At 39.9% G+C, this 27896-nt stretch overlaps 1 protein-coding gene and 1 long non-coding RNA gene across 6 annotated transcripts in view; one reads left to right on the top strand and one right to left on the bottom strand.

The window, feature by feature from the left end:
- Positions 1-27896, bottom strand: LOC122555051. Its single transcript, XR_006313146.1, has 3 exons — positions 25792-27896; positions 24702-24858; positions 1-223 (listed from the first exon to the last, which is right to left on the bottom strand). It is a non-coding gene; the product is annotated as an uncharacterized LOC122555051 (long non-coding RNA).
- The window catches only part of map3k7cl (map3k7 C-terminal like), a 69121-nt gene continuing 41544 nt past the window's right edge, over positions 320-27896 (top strand). The window contains exons 1-4 of one of the 5 annotated variants that reach the window (XM_043700690.1): positions 797-1067; positions 1175-1239; positions 1699-1813; positions 25095-25156. In XM_043700690.1, coding sequence (XP_043556625.1) covers positions 1744-1813; positions 25095-25156 — 132 coding nt within the window. In that variant the 5' untranslated portion in view covers positions 797-1067; positions 1175-1239; positions 1699-1743. The other 4 variants (XM_043700691.1, XM_043700689.1, XM_043700692.1 and 1 more) reach the window with 4 other exon arrangements.

Below are 27896 nucleotides of genomic sequence, written 5' to 3' on the forward strand. Positions count from 1 at the left end.
ATGAGGATTTGCACCCTGCACCATTAAATCTCAATATGAAGCAGTCAGGGAAGGGTACACAATGTCGCCAGGTACTTCTCCATGGTGATAAAAGAAGAGTTGAAGGGTAAGTCAGACGAGATCAATGCTCATGGCTTTGTTAGCAGCCAATTGCAGAACGGCACTGGGAGACGTTTTATTGCCTGTCTAATTTGCTAGGGAATGGCACGTGGCTTGGGACAACCTAAAAGCAGAAGAGAAAACAAAAAAAGGGGAGGTTATAAATAGCTGCTGGGGCCCTCAGCAGACTAATTACTAATCTACCAAGCTTGCTTTAAACTTCATTTGTTTGAAATTGAACCTATTCTCATGCCATTGTGGAGATTCCCAAGGGACAGCAGTCTCTACTTGTCTTTGTTCTCTACGTGAGACTCCAATGGTACTTCATTTTCTTTTTTGAAAGAAAAACGATTGATTTTACTGACAAAACATGGGTGGAAGTTGACTGTCAAATTCAGCAGCCAGCACTGGAACAGATTGCTGCATCTCAGAATATGGTTATCTGATATGTGAGTTGTAGAAAACATGCCAAAATATGTCGAGGATTTTCGTGTCAGATGAGGCTGACACCTGTCATTACTGTCATTCAAGTGTTATTTGCTTCTGTTGCACAGACTACTATTCTGTCATATTGTGCTGAAGCACAGGCACACTGAGCCTCAGTTTGGAACACTGCATCATGGTACATTTACGTACTATTGCAGCTGCAGTCCAAACTGGCTATGTCACCCTGAGCTAATTGGGGTCATAGGCATTTTTACTGACTGCAGTCATGTTGTTTAAAGGAGTTTGCTGTAGCAAGCTGACACAGACAGAGTTATGCTGACAATAGTCTTTCTAATTTAAAGGCAGTTTGTTTGCGCTTAAAAGTTTCTGAACTGGAAAGAAAATGCTAGAAGTCACATCACAGAGAGGAATTGCATCCTATATTGTGTGAGTGAATAAAGCCTTTTTGCCTAGAAAAGGAAGAGAAAGTCGGGCTGACAGAAAGCAGGCCTGAGGGAGCCCAGAGCCCAGGGGAAGTGCAGGTAACAGCATGCTGTCCTAGCAGCTGTTTCAGCGTCTATTACACTGTCAGTTTGTTGCCATGTAGCAGGTGCTCGATCTCACATTTAATCTTTAATGTTCTGCAAAGGCAAAGACCAGGCAGGACACAAGTCAGTTCAGAACGTTGCATCGGCAGGTGTGAAATTGTGCAAGGTAAGGCGTTAAGTGCAATCTGCTAGTGTATTCTAAAGTGGCAGTATGATCTTATCACAAAAAGTAGCTGCATTGCCTTAAAGTTTGCAAATGTTTCATTGTTATTTGTAGCTATCCTCTTGATTGTGAGCAATTAACTTTTCTCATGCTGAACTATGAAATATAAAGTGAAGTAGAACACACGATACAGTGCTATAAATTCTGTAAGTTATTACTTAGGAGAAAATCCAGTGAACTCTGCTGTTGTGTTTTCCAGCTTTGTCACTGAGACACTTCCCAGTTTATCATTCTTTAATTTCACAGGTGGTATCATAAAGGGATAGGGAGCTCATTCTGGATCGCATTTAACAGAGACTTGCCCACAGAATGTTGGCACTTCTTTCCTTGTGGTGCTAAAGAAACTTTCCAGATAAATGCCAGAAACCTACAATGAATTACAATACCAATCTTTCCTCGCAGCTAAAGAGCAGAAACTACAGTCAGACCTATAGTCCCATTGGCCATATGATTACCACAAGGAGGCTACCTTCGGATAAACCTGTCCACATTTCCTTGAGCCTAGATGACCTTACAGGTATGACAACATATATCACTTACAAAATATGAAGACAAATTTATTCAGATACAATGTGGAATCTGCTTGTTCGCATTACTATCTTGTAAATTTAAACATTTGTAAACTTGTAAAATTATTTTAAAAAAGCAAGATTTCACTTTTAAGAAATGAAAGGAATTTCAAAACATTAGATTTTTGTGTACATATGAAAAAAGACACGGATTATTAAATATAATATGCGTTATTTAACTGTAACCCAATGACTAATTTATTGCGGTATATTTAATACATCCTGGTAGTGCTAATTTTTAAAAGTGCAACCTATAACTGTAAAGTTAATTATGTATAATATTTGACAATTAATAAGTTTTGCATTTTGTCTTTTCCTGATTTTGTTGTGCTTGTAAATAACTTCAGGTTAGTCATTTAACTAATTCAAATGCATAAACGATCTTTACTGATGTCTAAGGTGATGGATGATGTGGGCATATTCTTTATTCTGCATCGTTTAAGGTATCAGTGCTAGATAATTAACTGAGGAATGGGAATCAGTGCAGAGATTCATACTTGGAGATTCATGCCAATTGTACCCAATGCGTTATCCATCTTTCTGCTTGACCTGAAGAATTTTTGCACTGTATGTCCTATAGCTTCATTTCAAACAGCGTTAACGAGCACATAATACGCCTGTGTTCTATTCCCTCGTAAATGACTGATGAAGCTCAGGACAGTTCTAATCTAACATCTGACTGATTGAATGGGAACCAGCTGGCATTTTCAGAAATGTATTTCTGTCAGTGGACTCTGGATGGTTCTGAAAGTTTAAGTTTTACAAATTTGGCTACTTTTTGATTTTTATTTTGCTTTCTTTTCACTCAGATATTTAGCAGTAGCATTTTCAATTGCTGTATTTAAAAATCAGATGATGGGAGTTTACTTAACATCTTTTGTTATTTGGAGGAGAAAGAAGAAGGTGAAGGGTGGAACCTGAGATAGCTTTGTTTGCATCTGAGATAGGCTGCCTATAATTGCTCTCACTTCTGCAGATCCAGACACATTCACTTAGAACGGTTGAGGCAAAGCTGCCTTTTACAGGCTGCCTTTCACTGCTGAGGGATTGATGGAGGCATTCTATTAGCTGGTGTCCGAATGCAGACCAGTAACTATCAGGGCCACTGTGGTTCTGAGTTTCTGTGTTACACAGTTCAAATGTATTTTCTGCTGGCATATACAGGCAGCTCCATCACTTCCCACTTGAAAGTCACTCACAAAATGAGACAAAGTTTCAATTCAATCAAATCCAAAGCATAATTGACTATTTGGGGACCAGCACACTAATCTATGGAGTTTATGAGCTGTAAAGATTTCCACCCCATAAATAGAGTAGTCAATGGTAAGCAACATAGAATGTTATACATAAATGTTTACTTCCCAGGCAATCATTATGTTTTAATTCTTACGAATCCGCTTTGGTCTAAGCATGGAGAAACAGGGAAGGAGGCAGCTCACCTGTAGCCAGTAATGTCTTAACACTCAATAACTGATCGAGCAACATATCTCTGTTAAAAGAGCAGCTTGATAGCTAGAGTCACACACAAGGCTCTCACAGATAATAAACTCAGCTAAGTGTCAGAGCCACTTAATACAGAAAATCTGAGCAGTCATCATGCGTGTAGCCTTTTTCAGTACACGAAATATTTTGATGCGCTAAGGCTTTCTTTTACTCCATTATAAATAAACCCTCAAGACATTTTAGTAAGGACAAGAACCATTAATTAGTATCTTGAAAGTGGCAAAAGGACGCTGCTCATGTGTTTTCGCCCAGTGCTTTCCTTTGGGAATTCTCAGCTTAATTCTTTTCCTGATATTGGTACAGTATCTGAATGATATAGTTTGTACTTAATTTTTTTGAGGTAAATTCTTTGGCATATTTTATATTGTAGATTTAGATAGATACAGGAAGCATGTTTGAGGTGAGAACAGAAAATTCACTATCACAAAATATGAAAACAAAAGAAGACTATTCATTCCCTCCAGCTTGTTTGTCTCCCAATTAGTCCATGGTTGATTTTTATCCTAATTCTGGTTTAAACATTGTAACCATTAATACCCTAAAATAGAATTTAAAGTATAGAAGTCAATTAAGGTGCTGCTGCTGTATACACTACGGTCAATAGTTGATCCTTTTTGGAAGATATGCCTTAATTTGAGAAAAAGAGCCTAGTTGCTTTGGGTAGTGTGCAGCTCTTGGAGCCATCATCCTTGTTTGTATCTTGGCCAATCTTAGCTGGCACCATCCTGCTTCTGTCACCATAAATGCTGCTGCTTGAAAGTTCACCCATTGTGTTCTGTTCAAATCTAAGGTTTTTCAATGGATGGAGTCAACTGTTGAAACAATCTTAATTAAGCTCTCAATGAGGAACCATTATTGAGATTTGTCCTCAAGTTACAAATTAATGGCCATGTTTTGGTGTGGACCATTTGAAGCATTCTGGAACACCATGCTTCACTGTACACTGGGTCTGATTTCATGGGAGTTACATTAAAACTATGTAATGTTTTGAAATCTACAGGTGACGTAAGGACACAAGACAGAAATTGATTGCGGCCTATTCTGGCTCTGTTGTAATTCATGGTTGGATTTGGTACTTTTAATAATGACAACAACTTTATTTAATACATGCAAAAGACATGAAAAGCCCCTACTTTATTTTCAATGATGAGGAGCTAAAGTCAAACCCACATCCAGTTAGCTGGGGTAGAGCAATGACAGGAGCAGACCTCAGGTTCCATGTTATTTGAAATGTACAGATGTTAGAAGTATGTGCTGTTCAGTCTCATCTGTTCAGTCTTTAATAGTTTGCTTTCCTGCAGGTGTCAAAGCCCTCATAACCCTTTGTCAGACTTCCATTTTTCTATGACAGCTGTAATTCGCGTAATAGTGTTTTTATTTTTGAGGCAAGTTTGTTGCTTGTCTGCCACATTGCCTAAACTGCAACAACAACTGCAACTCAGAAATACTTTCTTGGTTGTAAAAGACTTCGGTAGTTCTTCAGAAATGAAAGGTGTTATATAAATGAAAACCTTTTGTTTCCTTTCTGCTCCTAGTATGATTACTGTTGCAAATGGGAATCCTTTAAGCTGAGCTTTTTGGAAGAGGTAGAGGTGCTGTGGAGGGGTTTCACAAATATTCGGCTGCCTGAGGGGTGCTGCAGGCTTTCTTGCTCAGAGCTTCACATACACATCCATAGAGAGAGGTGGAATTTCCATACTTTGGCATTGTGAAGACTGGACTTCTCAGAGTAACCCGTGATGGTTCACTCCAATGTGTGGGTGGCAAATTATTCTGGATCCAAAACATCCCAATCACTGTGTCATGCTTACGCAAGCATTACTTGTGAAGAGTTAAATGCTAGGCTGATCAAAAGCCAAAATGCTACTTATCCAATTTTTAGATCCTAGTGCACATGCTTGCAACAAAAATATTGGGACTTGTGTTGGGTCAGGAACAAACAAGTACAGAGGTACTTCCTATGTCTGCTGTGCCTTGCTGAATGTTTGATAGCAACCTCCTCTATGAATGTCAATGCTGCCATGCTTCAAGGAGAGTTGCTAGAGTTTGTAAAAGGCTGTATTATTGCGCCTAATCCGGTATTTAATCTCTTCAGCAATGATGGCCTTTTGAGAGTAGTAGCTGCCAAAGTGTTGGCAGTGCTTGGTGTATTCCAAAGTCTCTTTTTCAACATAAACAGGAGGTGGAATATTTGTCTGACCAGGTCTTGGTTGAAATAAGTTTATTTTGGGACATTGAAGGATGGGCTGAGATTTTTGTATGGAAAATTGAAGAGATTGAAGAGATCAAGAGTGGTTTTCAAATATGGTGCAGATCAGGCAACACTATTGTAGATGTCCTCATAATGTGGATCATCTATGTATTTATGCATATGTGTGCACAATATGTACAAATTGTTGGATCTTTCTGTCCATTATATGTCTTCTATCATCTGGATTTGTTATTGGGCTTCAGTTTTAATTTGTTGGAAGGCTGCTTTCTCGAACTGCAATCTTGGGTTGTTCTACCATGTAATGAAGGCTGCCTGTTTTTATTCCAGGAGATCTCAGCAGAATTTTGACTGGTCATGGTGATGCTCAAACCCTGGCCACAGGAGTTTAGTACATCTGATTTTATTGATCTCACTGTTCTGGGATTGAGTTGGAAATGTAAAGATTTTCTAGATTGTTGGTGTATGGCATTTATAATTCTTCTGGGTTGCTGAGACATTGATCTTTTTTTCTCTTTGACCTTCGGGGTCTCATCATATCTTGGTGCTTTGGATGTTCATCACCAATCAAACAAGTCGATGATCTGTCCAGAAGTCATCAGCCCTCTGGTATAAATCAAGTGACAGACATCTCATAGAACTTTGACCAAACAAAGGCATAATCCAGAAGATGCCATTGCTTTGATCTGGTATGCATCCATGTGGTTTTGTGGTCTTTCTGGCATCCATGTGGTTTGTTTTAATGTGGCACATGCAGCAGCAGAATTCCATTTGTATTGGCTTTTCCCACCCCGTTTTTCCCAATGGGTGTGCAACAGACATAGGCGTTACAAAGAATCCTGTATTAACTTCCTCCAGAAGGATGATTTTTTTTCCTGTTTTCTATACATGAAGGAGAACCTCAGGTGAGGCTAGAATCAAATTTCTCTAAAATGACTTCATCTGAGTCAAGGATGGGCATAAGCACTGACAAGACTGCCATATTGGTTCCTGCTGAACTGTGAGTGAAGTATCATGAATCTTCCATTTTTCCAACAGGGAAATATAGCAGTGCAGCCAATACTCTATTCTAGATGGCGAAACCAACTTGATGAATGTGAGGGTCACTGTACTCCTTTCTTTTCCAGTAGATCGATCTTCCTCCTTGTTTCTTCAGTTGCCCTTCCCCAGGTAGGCAGGTCTCACTGAGCACGGTGATGTCAGCTTGAAAATTTGATTGTTCACCTGATAGGATTGCAGTTTTTGTTATCAACTGTTCACCCTTGAGGTTATCCATGAGTTTTCTAACATTCCAAAGTTTCAATCTTGTTTTCTTTGACCACAAAGACGTTAATTCCACAGGGTACAGTTTCTCAGCCATGAGGAATTACGACATCTTAATTTAGAGACACTATTCCTCTCACCATTTAACATGAGCAGAGGTTATCCTGAAGAGGACTGCCTAGTAACAGATATTGCTATTCAAAGACACTTCTCTCCCAGTATAGGTATCCACCGACCTTCAGGCATCTGTTACCTGTGTGCAGATTCTTAGCCAGGATTTCCCAGGTTCATGTCCCTGTTCTTGTCACCAATTCTCCATATGACGCAGGACTTGGTTGATGGACTCTAATAAAAGCCTGTCTATAACCTTGGAGTCCCATGACTGTCCACGTGATCTTGATGGGTGGGTGGACAGATTTGGTGATGTGTCAAACCAAAAAGCCTTATATGGCACTTCTCTCACTCTCTCTCTCTTTTTCTATACCTTGGATGGAAAGCAGGAGGCAGCATTAAATGTAATGTCAAAGCAGGTAAAGTGGCAGAGTGAAGGACAGCTCGAATCTGAATCTCCAAACAAAATTAGTTTCTATGAAATCTGCTTGGATCCCAGCCAAGTTATCTGGAGTTTTTCAACCCTATAGTCATTGCCAGGTAGATGTGCCAGAATTTGTGGGCGGCACGGTGGCACAGTGGTTGGCACTGCTGCCTCACAGCGCCAGAGATCCGGGTTCAATTCCCACTTCAGGTGACTGTGTGGAGTTTGCACATTCTCCCCGTGTCTGTGTGGGTTTCCTCTGGGTGCTCTGGTTTCCTCCCACAGTCCAAAAATGTGCAGGTTAGGTGAATTGGCCATGCTAAATTGCCCGTAGTGTTAGGTGAAGGGGTAAATGTAGGAGTGGGTTGCGGGTTGGTGTGGACTTGTTGGGCTGAAGAGCCTGTTTCCACACTGTAAGTAATCTAACTTGCAGAGATTTTGGGCGATGATTTCACAAGTATGCCCAATCTGGTAATGTTGCCTGTCCGTCAACCTGCCATACCTTTTCCCACACAGTGCAATGCTGCACAAAACATTCCTGTGACTGGGTGTTCTGAGGACTCATTAATAAACGTTGGGCGTTCAGATATCTTAATGTTGCAATTGGATCTGTTGTTTCTGCTTTATTATGGGAACAAGAAATTCTGCTAGCAATAATCATCTGCCAAATTAAGCTACGATGACATTCTATCAACATTATTGTGCAGCTGGTCCTGCCTGATACCTTTTGTGGTTGGTCTTCTTATTCCAGACATTTCAAATAGTGAAACTCCCATTTGGAAACTTATTCCTGCCATTAACGGCAGTGGAGATAAAAAAAACGATCAGTTCAAGGTATCAGCAGGAAAGAAAGAGTAGTGAAGACATTAGAAATGACAATACTGTAACCTTTCCATGACACAGAAAACTTTGCTGCTTTTCATATGAGCTAGGAGCTGGAGTTGGGCATTTGGCCCTTCAAGCCTGCTCTGTCATTTAAAAAGATCATGGTTTGTATTCCAAATTCCACATTCCCACCTATCCCTAATAATCTTTGACTTCCCTGCCTTTCATAAATCTATCCATTTATATATTTAAGAACCTATCTATCACAGCTCTAAAAATATTTAATGACCCCAACCTCCATCGTCTTCTGAGATAAAGAGATTCAAGGTCAGATAACCCTCTGAGAGAAAAAAAAAAATCCATTATGTCTGTCCTAAAAGGATGTCGACTCATTTTAAAATAGTATTCCCTAATTTTGCACATATCACAAACAGAAACGTCCTATCCATTTTTATCTTGTCAAAACCATTCAAGATCTTATAAACTTTAAACAAATCAACTCTCGCTCTGATGGACCTCAATGAAAACAAGCCTAGCCTGTCCAAATTATTCTCATAAGAAAATGCATTAATTCCAGGTACCATTCTACTAAACCTTCCCTAAATTTCATTTACATCCTTCCACAACTGAGGAGACCACACTGGATACAGCTTTCAAGTTGTGGTCTCACCACTTGCCTCTCTAACAAAAGTAGAATTTTCTCATGTTTATCTGCAACTCCTCTCATAATAAGGAGCAGCATTACATTAGCCTTTTTTCATTACTGGTTGTACCCTCACGCTAACGTCTTGTGACTCAGGCACTAGAACACCTAAATCCCTCTGTACCTTGGAATTCTGCAGGTGTTCTCCGTTTACATAATACCCTGCTTTTTTTATTCTTCCTGCCAAAGTGGACAACTTCAATTTTTCCCATACTGTACTTGATTTGCTATATTTTGCCCATGCACTTAACCTATCTGTAATCAGTGGCCACTAGTCCCACTAGATTGACAATCCTGCGCATCAGGACATCAGGACATCAGGACTGACATACCCACAAACTGAAGCTAGCTGTCATCCATTTGACGCAGGAGCCTTGACTCAAATAAACTTTGATCACAAGAAAATGCAACAGGATACAAACTCAGCAAGTTTATGATGGGACATGGTTGATGCAACTAAAACAGACACAGAGAATGTTGCAGAAGCGCTGCAGGTCCGACAGCATCTTTGGAGAGATAAACAGTTAACATTTCGATCCTGGTATGACTCTTTCAGATTTGAAAAAGAGTCATATCGGTCTCAAAATGTTAACTCCGTTTCTCTCTTGACAGATACTGCCAGTTTCTGAAATTCTCCAGCATTCTCTATGTTTGTTTCAGAAATCCAACATCTGCAGTATTTTGCTTTTACTTGACGTGAGTGGGTCTGTTCGGGTTTCTGATATACAGTACATCGACATACTAGGAGCAGGAAGAGGATGTCAGCCCCTCAAGCCTGCTCCACCAATCAGGAAGACCACAACTGATCTGATTGTGACTCCAGCTCTACTCTTCTGCCTACTCTTGACATCTTCTGATGACTTTGTTAGTTAAGGACATATAAAGTTCTTTCTTAAAAGTAATTATAACCCTGCCGACATCACATGTCTGAGAAAAATCTCCCCTTCTTGATGTAAAATGGTTAACCCCTTATTATTAAATTGTTCCTTTATTCCAGTCACCCCCATAAGGGAAAAAATGTTCTTTTAGCATTTGAGCTGTCAAGTTCCCTCAGAATCTTAAATGTTGTAATAAGATCAGTTCTCATTCTCCTAAACTTGAACAGATATCAGCTCAGCCTGTATTGGTAAATCAAGAGGAGAATGGGGATGTGTATTGGGATATTTAGAATGAATAGGTAGATGAACACAATCTAATATGAAGGGAAAACAATTCTATTTCAAATGGGGTATTTGCTCCAAAAGCAAGGCATAGATATTTTTAGAAGATTTACAAGTTTCTTCCCCTTATAGGATATCTAAGATTATGAAACAATCTTAATCAGATGGACTAAGGAGTGGCAGATGGAGTTTAATTTAGATAAATATGAGGTATTGCATTTTGGTAAAACAAACAAGGCAGGACTTGTACAGTTAATGGTAGCTCTTTGGGTAGTGCTGTGGAACAGAGAGACCTAGGGGTTCAGGTACGTGGTTCTTTGAAACAAGTAGACAGGGTGGTTAAGGAGGCAATTATCACAGTTGCTTTCATTGCTCAGATCATTTGGTAAAGGAGTTGGGATGTCATGTTGAAATTGTACAGGACATTGGTGAGGCCACTTTTGGAGTACTGTGTACAGTTTTGGTTGCCCTGCTAGAGTAAGGATATTATTAAATTGGAGAGGGTACAGAAAAGACTTATAGTGCTGATGCGGTAACTGGGGGGTTTAAGATATAAGGAGGGGTTGGACAGGCTGGGACTTTTTTTACTGGAGTATAAGAAGTTAAAGGGTGACTTTAAAGAGGTTTATAAAATCATGGAAGCATAGATCAGTTAAATAGCAATGGTAGGGAGTTCAAAACTCGGGGCATATTTTTAAGGAGAAATTAGAAAGATTTAAAAGGAATGCGCAAGCTAGGGAGCTATAGACCAGTGAGCTTGACGTCGGTGGTGGGCAAGTTTTTGGAGTGAATCCTGAGGGACAGGATGTACATGTATTTGGAAAGGCAGGGACTGATTAGAGATAGTCAACATGGCTTTGTGCATAGGAAATCATGTCTCACAAACTTGATTGAGTTTTTTGAAGTAGTAATAAAGAGGATTGATGAGGGCAGAATGGTAGACATGATCTATATGGACTTCAGTAAGGCGTTTGAAAAGTTTCCCCATTGGAAACTGGTTAGCAAGGTTAGATCTCATGGAATACAGGGAGAACTAGTCATTTGGATACAGAACTGGCTCAAAGGTAGAAGTCAGAGGGTGATGGTGGAAGGTTGTTTTTCAGATTGGAGGCCTGTGACCAGTGGAGTGCCACAAGGGTCGGTGATAGGTCCACTACTTTTCGTCATTTATATAAATGATTTGGATGTGAGCTTAAGAAGGTATAGTTAATAAGTTTGCAGATTATACCAAAATTGGAGGTGTAGTGGACAGCAAAGATGGCTACCCTAGAGCACAACGGGATCTTGATCAGATGAGCCAATGGGCTGAGGAGTGGCAGCTGGAGTTTAATTTAGATAAATGTGAGGTGCTGCATTTTGGGAAAGCAAATCTTAGCAGGATTTATACACTTAATGGTAAGGTCCTAGGAAGTGTTGCTGAACAAAGAGACCTTGGAGTGCAGGTTCATAGCTCCTTGAAAGTGGAGTCGCAGGTAGTTAGGACAGATAAGAAGGCGTTTGGTATACTTTTCTTTATTGATCAGAATATTGAGTACAGGAGTTGGGAGGTCATGTTGCGGCTGTACAGGACATTGGTTAGGCCACTGTTGGAACGTTGTGTTGCAATCTGGTCTCTTTCCTATTGGAAAGATGTTGTGAAACTTGAAAGGGTTCAGAAAAGATTTACAAGGATGTTGCCAGGATTGGAGGATTTGAGCTATAGGGAGAGGTTGAATAGGCTAGGGCTGTTTCCCCTGGAGCGTCGGAAGCTGAGGTTTATAAAATCATGAAGGGCATCGAGAGGTTGAATAGCTAATGTCTTTTTCTTGGGGCGATGGTGTCCGGACCTGGAGGGCATAGATTTAGGGTGAGAGGAGAAAGATATAAAAGAGGCCTTAGGGGCAACTTTTTCACGTAGAGAGTGGTGCATGTGTGGAATGGGCTGCCAGAGGAAGTACAATTGCAACAGTTAAAAGGCATTTGGATGGATATATGAATTGGAAGGGTTTGTGGAGGGATACGGGCTGGATGCTGGCAGATGGGATTAGATTGGGTTTGGATATCTGGTCTGCTTGGACGAGTTAGACTGAAGGGTCTGTTTCTGTGCTGTACATCTCTATGACTCTATGAATCTAAGCGGCAATTTTTTCACACAGAAGGTGATTCATACATGGAATGAACTGGAGAGAAAGATGCAGGTACAGTTACACATTTAAAAGACATTTGGTCAGGAAATAGGAAAGGTTTGAAGGGATATGGGCCAAATGCAGGCAAGTGGGACTGGGTTAGTTTGGGAAACTGATCAGCATGGACGAGTTGGACCGAAGGGTCTGTTTCCAGCCTGTGTGATTCTAAGTGTATAACATTCTGACTTGAGGAAATAAAAATGGAGTCTGTGCCAAGGAAATGGGTAAGAGATGATGTGTGCTTTGGAAAAATTAGGTTAGCAAAGGGAACAGTTGGGTATTCTACACTTACTAAGTGTCAACATTTCACTCAGTATCAGTGTCTGGATCTCTCAACAGTGCCAGGAATCCATCTTGTTCAGTGTGCCTGATCTATAAAATGCATAGAAGTTCACCTGAGTTCAAGATGGATGTGAAAAGCTCACTTCCTGACATTCACTGGAAAGCTGAAGAAGGAAAAGAGACCATGATACTCTAATTCAGTGCTCATATCTTTCGCAGTCAATGCCAATGCTAGTCCTAATCTCTCGCACTCAGATTTTAGTGCCTGGATCTATCTGATTCTATTCCAGGTTGTCTCAATGCCAGCGTTTCTATCACACAATTGCAGGGTCACTATGAACTCATATCAGTTTCCATTTGACCTAATGCCAGGGCTCTCTCTCACTTGCTGTTATTTCTAGGGTTTCAGCTCACTGTCAGTATCAGAGTTCCTGAATTATGCGAGCTCACCTCCAACTCAGTGCCAGGATGTCTCTTGTTCAGGGCACAGGCCTCTTTCAGTCAGCACCAATGCCAGTCTCATTCAGTGGAGATGCTGGAGTTGGACTGGGGTGGACAAAGTTGAAAATCAAATGACACCAGGTTATAGTCCAGCAAGTTTATTTCAAATTGCAAGCTTTGAGCTCTGAAAGCTTGCAATTTCAAATAAACCTGTTGGACTATAACCTAGTGTTGATTGACTTTTGATCTGATCTCATTCAGCAATCAGCTTTATCACATTTAGTAGTGGTGTCAATGTCTTGTTCACCCAGAATAAAGTAAGAACAAAAAACAATCCAGCACAGGAACATGCCCTTTGGCCCTCCAAGCTTGTGCTACCACATTTTGCCCTTCCATACTAAAACTGTCTTCGCTTACAGGATCCGTATTCCCTTCCTATTCATATTTTTGTCCAGGTGCTTCTTGAAAGTTGCTATTGTGTCTGATTCCACCACCTCCTCTGGCAGTGCGTTCTAGGCACTTTGTGTGAATACTTTGCCTTGCATGTCTCTTTTAAACTTCCACCCTTCACACCTTGAACCCGTGTCCCCGAGTAATTGATCCCTCCACCCCTGGGAATAGGCCTCATACTTCCCATTCTATCTATACCATTCACAATCTTACAAACTTCTATCAGATTGCCCCTCAACCTCCTGTGTTCCATTGAAAACAAAACCAGCCTATCCAACCTTTCATCATAGCTAAAATCCTCATGCCAGGCAACATTCTGGTAAACCTTCTCTGTACCCTCTCCAAAGCATCCACATTGTTCTAATAGTGCGGTGACCAGAACTGGACGCAATATTCTAAGTGTGGCCTAAAGTTCTATAAAGCTGCAGCATAGCTTGTCTCTCCTTATACTTAGTGCCTCTTTCAATGAAGGCAAGCATGCCATAGGCCCTTTTTTACTGCCTTATCGGCCTGCTTGCCACCTTCAGTGATCTGTGGACCTGCACACCCAGATCCCTCTGCATATCAATACTCTAAAGGTTCTGCCATTCGCTATATAATTTTCACCTGTACTTGACCTTCCAAAATGCATCACCTTACATTTGTCTGGATTAAACTCCATTTGCCATTTTTCTGCCCATGCCTCCAACTGCTCTATATCTTGCTGTATCCTCTGACAATTGTCTTTACCATCGGCAACATCACCAATCTTTGTATTGTCCACAAACCCCATACTAATTAGACATACTATATTTTCCTCCAAATCATTTATGTAGAACACAAGGTCTCAGCACTGATCCCTGTGGAATACCACTAGAACTAACCCTCCATTCCCCGAAAAGCATTCTTCCACTGCTACCCTCTGTCTCCTATAACTAAGCCAGTTCTGTATCCATCTTGCCAGCCTACCAAGATACCATCTTTTGTACCAGTCTGCCATGAGGGACCTTGTCAAAGGCTTTACTGAAGCCCATGTAGAAAACATCAACTGCCTTTCACTCATCAATTGTCTTCATCACCTCCTCAAAAAATTCAATCAAGTTAGTGAGGCCTGACCTCCCCCACACAAAACCATGCTGGCGCTAATCAGTCCATTTGCTTCTAATTGCATCTAGATCTTGTCCCTGAGAATCTTTTCCAATAGTTTCCCTACCGCCAACATGGGGACTTATCCACCTTAATAATTTTCAAAACACACAACACCTCTTCCTTTTTAATAGCAACGTAACTTAGAAATTCGACACTCCCTTCCCTGAGATCATCCTCCACCTTGGGATTCTCCTTAATCCTGTTTGCTAACAACTTTTCATAACCCCCTTTAGTCTTTCTAATTCCTTGTTTAGGTTCTTACCTACTTTCCTTATATACTTAAAGAGCTTCATCAGTTCCCATCCTCCCAACCTTACACATGCTTCCCTTTGCTTTTTGATAGATGTTATAACATCCCTGGTGTTCCAGTGTTCACATACCTTGCCATACCTATCCTTCATCCCACCAGGAATGTGCCACTCCTGAGCTCTTACCAACTGACGTTAGAAATGCTCCAACATGTTTATCCTGTAAAGTGGATTTACCCTGTTGCTTCCAATCAACATTCTCCAGTGGCTGCCTAATATTGTTGTAGTGCGCCTTCCCCCAATTTAACGCCTTTATCCGAGGACTGCTGTTATCCCTATCCATGAGTATCTTAAAACTCACGGTATTATGGTCACTACTCCCGAAGTGCTCCCCTCTGAAACTTCACTCACCTGCTGGTCTCAATTTCCAAAATCAGGTCCAGTATAACCCATTCCCTGGTTGGACTGTTTACATGCAATGTGAAGAAAAGCTCCTGAATGGTCCTTACAAATTCTGCCCCATCCAAGCCCCTAGCTGTTGTTACATCTTTCCAAATTCTGTCTCCATATTCTCTCCTCTGTCTCCTGCTGGCTGTTGGGAGCCTGTAGTATACCCTCAGCATTCTGATTTCACCTTTCCTATTGTTCTACCTGTATCGCCTTGCTGCATGAGTCCTCTAATGTATCCTCTGTTATTACAGCTGTGAGTTACTCCTTTACCAGTAATGCACATCTCCCCCACCCTTTTTACATTCCTTTCTATTACACCTGAAACATCTAAATCCTGGGACATTCAGCTGCCAGTCCTGTTCCTTTTTCAACCAAGTCTCCATAATCGCAATAATGTCATAGTTCCAGAACCACTGCTCTCATTCATTCCCAAGTCTGTTTTACTGATAAAGCTACAAACTTTCCATTGTGTGATGCTAGTATTTTTCTCATTAAATACCAGATGGTGTCTCAAACAGGACCAGAGTATGTTTCACATATTGCCAAACTCACCTTGTGTCAGGATCTCTCAAAATTCAGGATCATTTTCTCATACAATGCAAGGATGTGTGTGACTCCACTCTGTTAACCCTGCACTGCTGTTCATGTGCTGTAAGATAGACACACAATGCTTCTAGGGAAGGAATTCCCAGATTTTGACTCAATGACAGGAAAGAAATGTCAAAATATTTACAAGCCAGGATAGCAAGTGGCATGGAGTGAAAACTTCCAGGTGGTGGTGTTCCCATGTATCTGATGCCCTTGACCTTTGAGATGGAAATGGTTATGGATTTGAAAAGTGATGTCTAAGGATCTTGGCAAATGTTTGCATGCACCTTGTACATAGTACACACTGCTGCTACTGAGCATCAGTGATGGAGGGAGTGGATGCTTATGGGTATAGTACAAGTAAAGCGGGCTACTTTGTTCTGGATGGTGTCAAGCTTCTTGAGTGTTGTTGGAGGTGCAACCATCTAGGCAAGTGGGCAGTATTCCATCATACTCCTGACTTATGCCTTGTAGATGATGGACTAGCTTTGGGGTGTCAGTGTCAGGAGGTGAGTTACTCACTACAGTATTCCTAGTCTCTGACCTGCTCATGTAGTCAATGTTTTTAGTCCAGTTGAGTTGAGTTTCTGGTCGATGGTAACCCCAAAGATGTTGATAGTGGGGGATTCCATGATGGTAATGCTATTGAATGTCACATGACAATGGTTAGATTCTCTCTTGTTGGAGATGGTCTTTGCCTGGCACTTATGAGCCACAACTAATCAGCCATGATTCAGTCTAATCCTGGATCTTGTCCAAATCTTGCTGCATTTTGGATTGTTTCAGAATCTGGGAAGTCATGAATGGTGCTGATGAACATCATGCGGTGATCGGTGAACATCCCCACTTCTGACCTTATGATCGAGGGAAGATCGTTGATGAAGCAGCTGAAGATGGTTAGGCCTAGGACATTATCCTGAGGAATCCCTGCAGAGATGACCTGGAGCTGAGATGCCTGACCTCCAATATCCACAACCATCTTCCTTTGCGCTAGTTATGACTCGAACCAATGGAGATTTTTCCCTTGATTCCTGTGAGCTCCAGTTTTGCCAGGGCTCCTTGTTTCCAAAGTCTGTCAAATGTGGTTTTGATATCAAGGGCTGTCATTCTCAACTGACCTCTGGAATTCAGCTCTTTCATCCATGTTTGAACCAATGAGGTCAGGAGTTGAGTGGCCCTGGTAGAACCCAAACTGGGCATCAGTGAGCAGTTTATTGCTAAGCAAGTGCAGCTTGATAGCACTGTTGATGACACCTTCCATCACTTTACTAATGATCGAGAGTAGACTGATGGGGCAGTAATTGGCAAAGGTGGATTGTCCTGCTTCTTATATACATGATATACCTGAGGAATCTTCCATATGGTTGGGTAGATAACAATGTTGTATCACCTGTGATTACTATAGTGAATAAGACTCATTATAATATGCTGCAACATTAGTAGAAAGTAGCTTTCTTTTAAGTTTTGTAAGGCTGATAACTTCTTTTTTTTTGTATTTTTGATTACTGAAATGGGAAAAGGACTGTGTTAAAAACCAAGATTTGTCGAAGGGATTATTGCACTTTTTAAAGAGCTACCACCTCATTATAAGGGCTGTTTCCATTGTTGTTCAACCTGTGGAAAATTAATTGCAGGTGGACTGGTGTCAGGGGATGTTTAGGAAAAGAAATTCAGCTGCCACCAAGTAGCTGATTGGTCTGGGGAATGGTGACCAATTTCAATGACAAAGGCCTCCTGCCCAGCAGCAACTATGATTGGTTTACAGGTCGCTGAACAGATTGTGGGTGTGAATAATATTTCCAGAAGTCTTTGATCTCTGGAAGCAAAAGTGATAACTTTCTCTTTGCAGTAAAAAAAAACCTAAGGCCCGAAGAAAGCCAGTTTATTTTGCCTTACTAGATGCTGTAAGCTGTTGCTTTTAATCAGTAAGTCAGAGATTTTATAAGTTGCAAACTGCCTTCCAGATTTTTTCCTCCATTAATAACACCTTTTTCTTTGTTTCTGTCTGTGCATACATTTGGGATGGCAGGGGGGAAGGGGTTTATAAGGGAGTTCAAGATTTAGCTAGTAGAGTTATATGTCAACAGTTCATGAATGTTTACGTGTAGATAAAACCTATTACTTGTAATAATTGGTAAATGTTGTTAAGTCCAGAAACCTGGTCCACATTTTCTGTCAAACAAGATCTAAAAAGATAGGTAAATTGGGGAATTTTGTGTGCTATGATTAAATCTTTAACCTTTATGACAATGCCAGGAATAGTGGGGTTTAATTTCAAGCATGTACCTCGGTGAGACAAGGTATCTTTTCGGAAGCTGAAGTCTGTTCCTGACTCCAATACCATTGCTGGCCTTTTATGTAAAGGCCCCTTACAGACTGGATAAGTTGGAGAAAGACTTTTCCACTTTTTTCTCCATGCTTAAGAAACACTGTACATTATTTAAACACTTCTAGAAATTCACTGATGGTTCTTGTCTTCCTTGAATCCACTTTGATGCCTTAATCTTGGGCACTGTGTCCAGGAAATGTGATTGCTGTTCCAGAGAATGTCACTTCTAATTTATTATAATGCCTGCATTCTGTAATGCCTTTGTATATCCTTGACCCTCCTTCATTTTACCATGCACAAGGATGCAATCTATACGGCAAATTATTTCCCTTTTTCCCTTTCAGGAGTCTTGCCTTTTGGAAACTTTCTGGAGCAAAGACGATGCCAAAATGGTCGACAGTTGAAGTGATATTGCTTGAATAGTGTAATAAGTGGAGTCAGCAAACTTCACCCTTGCTCTAAGAGTATCTGCCAGAACCCAATTTTTTTGCCTGCTTTCTGAAAACCTTAACTAATAGATGGAGTGGGATGAATTTCACTTTTTACTCCTTTGTTTTACTGAGTAAAATCCACGCACAATATTTGTTCTCCACTTGTCTTCGGAAAAAAGTCAGAAATCACACAGCATCAGGTTATAGTCCCAAAGGTTTATTGAAAATCACAAGCTTACAGAGCAGTGCTGTATAAAAATCTTTTGGACTATAACCCAATGTCGTGAGACTTTTGATTTTGTCCACTCCAGTCCAAAACCGGCAGCTCCACATCTTGTCTTGGGAATAGTTAATGATGATAGGATCTTGATTTCAGTCAGGCTGTGTAACTGAGATTTTACGTCTCCCATTAAAGAATGTGGAATTTTCCTGGGAGTGTACAAACAGATGTGTCTAGCGAAGTAATGTGATGCTCTGTTTCAATTTACCGCAGCATTTGAATAGCTTTGGAAATTCTTGCTGAAATTCTCTCCCATCTTCATTATTAAGTATAGTATCCATTCTGTTATGAGGCCCACATGAATGCATTTACTTTTGCAGTCCAGTGTGATGTTTGGATTTCTTAATACATATAGAGCTTCACTGTTTTTTTTCACCTCTGTGACAAAGCTTCATGGTGATTTTCTGACCTCCTGGACCTTGGAAATTTATCTTAGCAGGTCTGACTCTTACAGTCTTCAATACTGGCAAGCTGTCTGCTACTGTGTCAAGTTTAAATTCTGTTTCAACCCCTTGTACCTTCATGTTAGCCATCCAAAATGTGACTTGACTCTTATTGACCTCACATAAGAACCTTGTCTTCACCTTTTGTTCTGTATCTTTAACTTGTTGACCTTTTCTCCTTGTTGCATGGTTTCCGTTTCTTTTTGGAGGAGATTTCCTTTGTTTTTGATGTTATAAGGGGGTTAACTCCTTTTTTAATTAGTCCTGACTAGTCACACTTAAAGCACAGTTTCCCCTGCTAACATTTGTTGTGCTTGTGATTTTGTTCTCACATCTTGTACATGTGCTGATATTGATTCCTGCTCATTTGGTGTTTGGGTCATTTCCAGGAGGGGCGACAATACCAGCTTGGGACCTATTCATCTGGCTCTGGCAGGACAATCCCTGATGTTTCCTCATGATACTGACCAATTTTGGGCCCTGATTTGTGCCTGTGTAGCTACAGGTTGTTCTGCTATAACACAACAGTTGTCTTCCTCTGCAACCTCACGGTATAGAAAATTGTGCTATGGAAAACCGCTATGGAAAATTGTGCTATAGAAAATTGCCATATCCGTTCAGTAGAAAGTTTGCATTATCCAAACAAGGCCCACAATTCGTCAATCATGTTATAGCTAATTTGCACCAATGAGACGTGCATTATAACAAAACAAGCTGTAATTGCATTGCCTATTCCATTATTATATCCTCTGTGAATTGAAGCAAGTTTGACAGCTTCTCATACTTGACACTGACTGCTACATATTATTTCATCTTTCTAAGGTCTACGTGTAAACTCCAATCTGTTTAGAAAGCTTCCATTAATTTTCCTAAATATTAAAATCACTGATCAAATCTCAGTCATTCTATCACTAAGTTTTGTTCAAGGGGGTAAATCACAAAGCAAATGCTTTAACCGCTGTAGTTATCAATCAGTGTTTTCTTTAATGCTTTGTCTTACCTGAACATCCATTTGCTATTGGACCGACATCATATAAAAACATGATGAGGTGTGTATAGCAACTGCCAATGTCAGGTTAGTGCGCTATTGTGCAGAAAATACAATTGTCTCTTCTGAGAAGTAAGGTGCATTCGTGCAGCAATTCTAATAAGCAGAAACATCATTCAGTTCCTTTTGTGTGTCTCTTTTTTTATTCATTTGTGGGGTGTGGCATCACTGGCTAGGCCTGCATTTATTGCCCATGCATAGCTGCCCTTGATAAATTCAATACATTTAATATCCTGAAACACTGAAATATTAAGTAATAATTTGAATCATTAATTGCAACATACTCAAGAATTGCCCCAGTATCAAAAAAAGATAGTCCTTGTTATTTTTAATTTAAATAAGTTGCCATTCTAAGACAAGCTCTGTCCAAAGTCCATCTTTCAGAGTTATTTGCTGGTCCTCAGCCTGGCATTAACATTGACATGTTTTACAATTAGTCTCTGTAATATCGCCACAGCAACTGTGGTGTTGTCATTACAGACTTTTATTATTTGCACCATACTGGCCATCTGGACTATGATTCATCCATCTGTTTTTAGAATACTCATCTATTTTCAGCACAAGTAAGAAAATCTGTAATCTAGCTAGCAAGTAAACAAATTATGATTTTAAGACTGATATTTTATTTTAAACTTGTATTAAAATTTATTTTAGAAAATAATTTGTTATCAGACATTAAAAAGGATTTGGTTTGAAAATGGCCCTGGTACAAAGTCAGAAACCATGTTGTGACAGTCAACTGAAGTCAAACACCATCCTAAACTAAGTCTATGCCTGAGCAGAATAGACATCAATTATTCATTCTACATTGCTAAGGGGTGATGTGCAATTAACTTCTCAGAAATTACCAGCACTTGCAAAAAGTGTTCATATAATATACTTTAAACATGTTACCATAAAGAGGTTACCATAAAGTACTCTCCTGACCAACCTCTGTCCACCTGAGGCAGGATGATCCTCAGGTTAAACCATCACCAGTCATCTCTTTTCAATGACAGAGCAGCCTTATGGGTGTCTGAGATTATGGCGGCTTTTCTTTTAACGTTTACTACCGTTAATAATTGTAACTAGAAGTAGTCTCTTGCTTGTTTTTTCTCTGCACCATACCCTTCAGGAAATATGGTGTAGGTAAAATACATTATCAGCAGTGCTTAGGCTTCTGTGAATTGCAAATTTGCTCATTTAATTCATCACTTATTAACTTGGAACAATGGGCAGAATCTTACAGGGGCCTGAAAGAAGTGCAGAGAGATCAATCTTGACATCAGGAACAATTTGCTGCCTGTATTAGCTAAATTCTCGATGTTGAGGTGAGATTCTCAGAAGGCAGTGTTGAGTTGCCTATTCAGGAGGGATTACTAATGACCTTATTACTGACACATCTCATTTTATTAATATGCAGATTTTTATCATACTACCCAACCCGAGCAAATTAGATGCTGAGTGTTGTCCACGTGGAAGACATGGTCTGTAACACTTGATTCAGAGTTGAATAGAATGAAGAAACACATTGACAAAATTATAGGATTATAAATTCTTGACCTAATGTTACTGAGCTACTTTTCAAAACTGCAGGGATATGAATTGCACACTGACATCTGGTAAACAGGCAATAACATCCTGCAGGACCCATGAATTAAAAAGAAAAGCTAAAAAAATTACTTTATTTCAATTGAATTGCATCCTCATTGTATAAATAACTACAGAAAATGAAACCTTCCAATCAAGTTTATCTTTTAAACTGCACCACAATTGCTATCTTTCATCCAGCTCCCTGCCTTACTTTAAACTATGAAGTCAAAAGGTTTGCACATCCATCTCACTGGATAACAGCCACAAAGCTGAAACATCCACAGTCAAACAGTCTTGTCCTACAATCTCTTTCCTTTAGCCCAGAGAAAAACTATTGGTCTTTTTCAACCAGATCACCTGCCTTTAATTCAACCATCAAAAAATGGTATTTTCTGTCCAATTCTTTGTTTTAACTTTCACAGGAGAGATTGCGTTACACATTATCTGAGTGGTAATCACTATATCCCAATCATTCCTCTTACCTGGAACAGTGATAGGAAAAGATGGAATCCAGATGTTTTGACTACTGGCTGTACAGCAGTGAACAAGGGAAGGGTATACCCTCCCTATACCCTCTGTATAACTCAGGTTATTCTTGACAGTGTCTTGATAATCATAGGTATTTGCATTGTTTGCATGCTTTTTCACCTTTCATAATTACAATCTGTTAGCCTTTTAATTGTAATGTCTTCATCCTTGACTTTATAACCTTGGCCCTTCCTTTATGCTACATCGTCTACCATCTCTACAACCTTCCAAGATCTTTCTGCGCGACTACAATTCTGATCTTTTGCTCATTCCAAATTTGATTTACTGCACACTGATGGCTGTGTTATTAGCTGCCTAGACCTTAAGCACTGGCATTTTCTCACAAAACCTCACTGTCTTTCTGTCCACCTTGAAGATATGCCTGGGAATCTCTTTCTTCAAGGTTTTGGACGTTTCTACTGATATCTTCTTTGTATCTCTGTGTCCTTTTTTTTATTGTTAAGCACCTTGGGATGTTTTGCTCCATTAAATGCATTAATGTGCTGAGTGAATGAGCATTGTTTTTGTTAGTGTGCTGGAACGATGCTTTTAGGTATTTAAGAATAGTGAGAAGTTTGAGCAGTTTGTGAATCTGGTGTAACAGGAGTTGCAGCCATTGTTCATAATTATTTGCCAAAATATAATTTGCAGTGTGAATTTATTTTTGATTTCACTGACTCCTTTTTTTCTCCCCTTTCTGTTTTGTCTTCTCTCATTCGTATTGTCCACTTTGCATGAAAGTGCGGAGGTATCTAGAATGTGAAAAATCAATTGTTCTAATTTATGTAACAGGAAGTATATGTGAAGTTTCTTCCATGGAGAGGAGCCTGACTCTGATCACCCTTAGCAGCAGACCGTGTCACAAGTCCCTGGTCTAATGTCCAAGGCTGCCTTATTGTGCCAGAACCCCTAAGGTGAAGGCTGTTTCCCCTGATTTGACCAATGACTGTTGACAACCAAATTTCCTGGCTTTGTGTCTGCATTGGACAACATTGCAACATAGTAGCACTGTAAGCCCTGTAAACCAAAAGGCAAGGCAGGAACTCTTGTGATCATCCAGGCAGGCTCAGAATGAGTGAGCTCTATGACAGCAAACGAACAGCTCAGCCTTGCAGGCTGGTCCGGTCCATGAGCTGGCTGTGTGTCTATAAGCACACAGCATCCTTGCTTCAGCATTACAGTGATTGTTTCCAGTAGCCTGAGGTGCAGCACGGAAGTACAGAAGTGTCCAACACTTAGAACAGAGACATACCATCCGGGTTCATGAGGTAACAATCAGATGTCAGTGCCTGTGGATGGTGGTGCATGAGACTGGTGCCCATGGAGTGTATCCTGAGATGTTGTTGCCTGGTGTCCAACATGAAGGTCTTTTGGAGCAAGTGGTGAGCTGAATTGTCAGGGGCCCACTCTGACTTTCATGTTGACAATTCTTCATGTTTATGAAGGTGAATATTAATAAGGTGGGTTGTACCATAATAAGGCATTTAGCAAGCAATAATCACCCTTACTTAGCAACTCACTGCTACCAAGTGAGAAACTTACTTCACTCCTTGGCAAATACATAAAAAATGCAAAGGGTTGCTCCTGAGATCAAGCTAGGCATTGCTGGATTCCCCATGCAATTCTGTCACAAATCCTGCTATAGCGCACTTTGTTCAGGTCCATGTAAGATTCAGCCTATCAATACTGATCTACCTGATCTCACTGAAATTCATAGAGATTTGATGGAGCAATGAAAAAGAAGGCATCAGTGTTTCAGGAGGGAGTTGCAATAGTAAATAGCAGTAGCATGTCCAGAACTATTCTCCTCGACTGTTCATGAGCTGCTATCTAAGACTCATTTATTTGCAATTGATCGGTTTTACGTTAACTAAAACCATATGTTCTATGCTGTGTCAAAGGTGTACAACTGAATAATGGCAATTATTCGAAATTAGTTCTCTATTGTACGAAAAGAGATTTAACAAAAAATGTTCTTTGAAGACAGTGGCTCACGAAGAGCAACATGTTTGTCAACTTGTTAGAAGGAAGTAAATATGGGAAGGAGTTTCAGTATTTTTAAAGTCCTCTTTATGCTTCATGAGCAGCTCTTGTTCATTTTGATCAGTCGAAGATGTAATCTGTGTTTAATAAGGCATGTGGCCATAGATGCCAGGAATGCACAAAGATGGCTTCTGTCATTGCAAGACTCTCTTTCACGCTCCTAACATGCATTTACCGGACAATTTTAATTAAACAATCTGTTCAATAATTACCTTAAAAAATAATGACAGCAATTTTCCAGACCATTTCTTTTCAAGCTTATTTTTCTTTTTTTTGAGTTTGGATGTCACACACCTTTCAACTTGTCAGTGGGCTAGCAGATAACCTGTTCGCCAGTGTGTTTTCCTTTATATTATAGTTATTAAGAAGCTGTACAGGAAGAAACAAGATTTTAATTCTCTAATTTTCTGTTGTAATCTAACAAAAAATCTACACTTTGCCATTCTGCTGCTGATGTTCAGTGTTGCAATGATCCTTTGTCGACGTCCATGACAGAAGCATTAGAATTTATAGAACTATCCCAATGATAGGAATTGTTTACTTTTGTTTTTGTTCAAATTAAATTTGGATTTAATTACATAATGTATTCATTTCTCTTTCCTTAGAGCTGAATATCCCTGATGATTTTATTCCAAACGTTTACCTCCAACTTGATCAGCATCTCCAGGTAAAATATTTTCGGAATGAGAAAGAGAATTTACTTTCATGCCAATAAATGATGATTTATAGTGCAGTTTTGATGAAAAATGCACACTATCAGCATCTTGCAATATCAAAACACATGGATCTTGTACAGTATTACATATGCAGGTCATTTCTAAATTTAGTAGAGCTAGATTTATCATGTGAAACATGTGACTTAAAGAATTAGAGAATTATTGCAGTGCAGAAGAGGACTATTTGGCTCATTGTGTTTCCACTGGAAATGCTGAAAGTTTAATTGCAAATCATTTGTGCTTTACAGTGCTTACAGTCAGGCTAGAATACATTGCCTGTTGTGTCAAATAGACTCTTATAATAAAGCCAAGTGTGCTAAGCTTACTTCTTTCAGCTAAATAGCAAGTTGTCATTTTGGACTCAAATGACAAGTTAAAAGAATGTTGAGAATGCCCCAGTCCATATTGCTACTTTAACACTGGTAAATTTTCAGAAGCACACACTGTTTAATATGGAGTAATACGATGATACGGGGAGCTTGTTGTTCCACTTTCGTACTATAATTTGATCGCTCACATTGCAAGCCTCTAACTTCAATCATACCGTTGTGGGTCAGTGTCAGGCTAGCTTAGTCACTCCACTGACCTTCCATAGTGTTTTTCCACTTAGACTACTCTGTTATCTTGCCACTATCGTATGTGTATAATCTCTGTCACAGGGCTCTGATCTTCTTTAAGCTCTTCTTTAAGATCTACATGGTTCATGGAAACAGAAAAGGTCCTTTTTGTGAATAACATACATTGTGACTTAGAATATGGATTGTCCTTGTGGTTATAACTAGAACATTTTGAACAAATCATGTCAGACCTGAACATTTGCGCAATGCACTACAAACAAGAATATAAGCAATGGATATTTGTAACCAATCTATTCAGATATTTTATTAGACACCTCTTGAGCAGATGGACTCAAACACAGGCCTAGTACTCAGAGGTAGGGACATTATCATTGCATCACAAGAGCCCTACACTGTTGATTTGTATAACACGTTTAATACAAAAAAAAAGTTAAAGCACTAATGTACATTAAGTACATTCCTTACCTGAGGAAATATTGGGGGAGGCAAAGTAAAACTGAACAGAGAATAAAGAGGTATTTTTTAAAAAGTTAATGCATTAATGTGGGGATTGCTGGTAATGTCTGCATTTATTACTGATCCCTAATTGCCCTTGAGAAGGTGATGGTAAACCACCTTCTTGAACTGCTGCAATCCGTGTAGTGAGGAAACATCCATTGTGCTGTTAGGGAGGAAGTTCCAGGATTTTCATGCTGTGACCAAATTAGGATAATGTGTAATTTGCTGTCTTCTCAGGTGGTAGGGGTTAGAGGTTTCAAAGGGGCTGGGCAAGTTGCTGTGGTGCATCTTGCATGTGTTAGGTGGAGTACCAATCATCTGGCTGCTTTGTCCTAGATGGTGTTGAGTTTTTTGAATGTTGTTAGAGCTGCACACCTCCAGGCAAGAAGAGCCAATCACACTTCTTGGATCAAGATTTTTGTGAGATCTGGAGCCATATGCTCTGATTAGAATTGCGAAATTGAGCAGGTTATGGGTGAGTAGGTGTTGCCTGATAGTACTGTCACTGATACCTTTATTGAATTGTTGATGACTAAAAATAGACCGATGGGGTGGTAATTAGCTGGATTGGTTTTGTCCTTTCTTTAACCAGCAGAAAAATTCCAAGTTGTTGTACAAATAATAGTGTTGCAACTGTATTAGGACAATTTAACCATAAATGCATCTAACTCTGAAGGATAAGTCTTCAACACTGTTGGTTCTTGTCAGAGCCAAAATATTTCAAGAGCTGGTATGCTGAGCCATTTCTTGATATCACTTGGAACAAATTGAATTGGCTGAAGACAGGTATCTCTCACCTGGGAATCTCAGGAGGAGCCCGAGATGGATAAGCAATGAGAGCTAAGATGGTTGCAAATGTTTCAACCTTGATTTTTGGACTGATGTGCTGGACCTATCCAGTCTTGAGGTTGGTGTTGGTCATGGATCTTTCCTTTTTTATTATTACTTGTCCACCACCCTTCACAACTGGATGTAGTAGAAATGAGCTCATTCTTTGATAATAATTCTGTCTATGGCATGTTACTGCTAGTGTTAAGATTACATTTAATTCTTTGGCTTCACAAGTTTAACATCTCTTTTTTAAAGATACCCGGTGATATTTCTGGCATGCTGGTCCATGTTCCTATTGAACCAGTGTCATAAAGCTGGTCCTTTTTTCTAAAAGCTGTTCTTTTTCTCAAGGATACTGTGTCCTTGATTTTCTTTCAGAGCGGTCATAAACACCCCGGGCTCCAAAATGGCTGGGTTTGGTACAGAGATGAAAGGCTCTTTTATTTATACGTAAACAGATGAGTCTTTAGGCCAAAGCATTTATGTTGTTAGAAGTAACCTGTATAAGTCAAGGGGGTGTTGCCAGCTCTCTAGCTGAGCAGTTCAATCCAGAACTAGTTATGGAGTTCAACAGTGGGCTGTGTGGAAACAGGCTTCAATCCTCTCTTTCCTTCTGCCCTTCTAGCTTTGACCTGTCAGCCTTTGTTTCATTTTTACTGTGTTTAAGAGGGTTTGTTTATTGGGACTTTCATGCATATTCGGATCAGCATAGTTAAGTCTAGTTTAGATAGACTGAGTTCTGTAAGGGTTCTGTTCTTTGTGTTACATTGGATAATTTTGTGAA

Source organism: Chiloscyllium plagiosum, chromosome 12 (assembly GCF_004010195.1).
Source record: "Chiloscyllium plagiosum isolate BGI_BamShark_2017 chromosome 12, ASM401019v2, whole genome shotgun sequence".
Lineage (NCBI taxonomy): Eukaryota > Metazoa > Chordata > Chondrichthyes > Orectolobiformes > Hemiscylliidae > Chiloscyllium > Chiloscyllium plagiosum.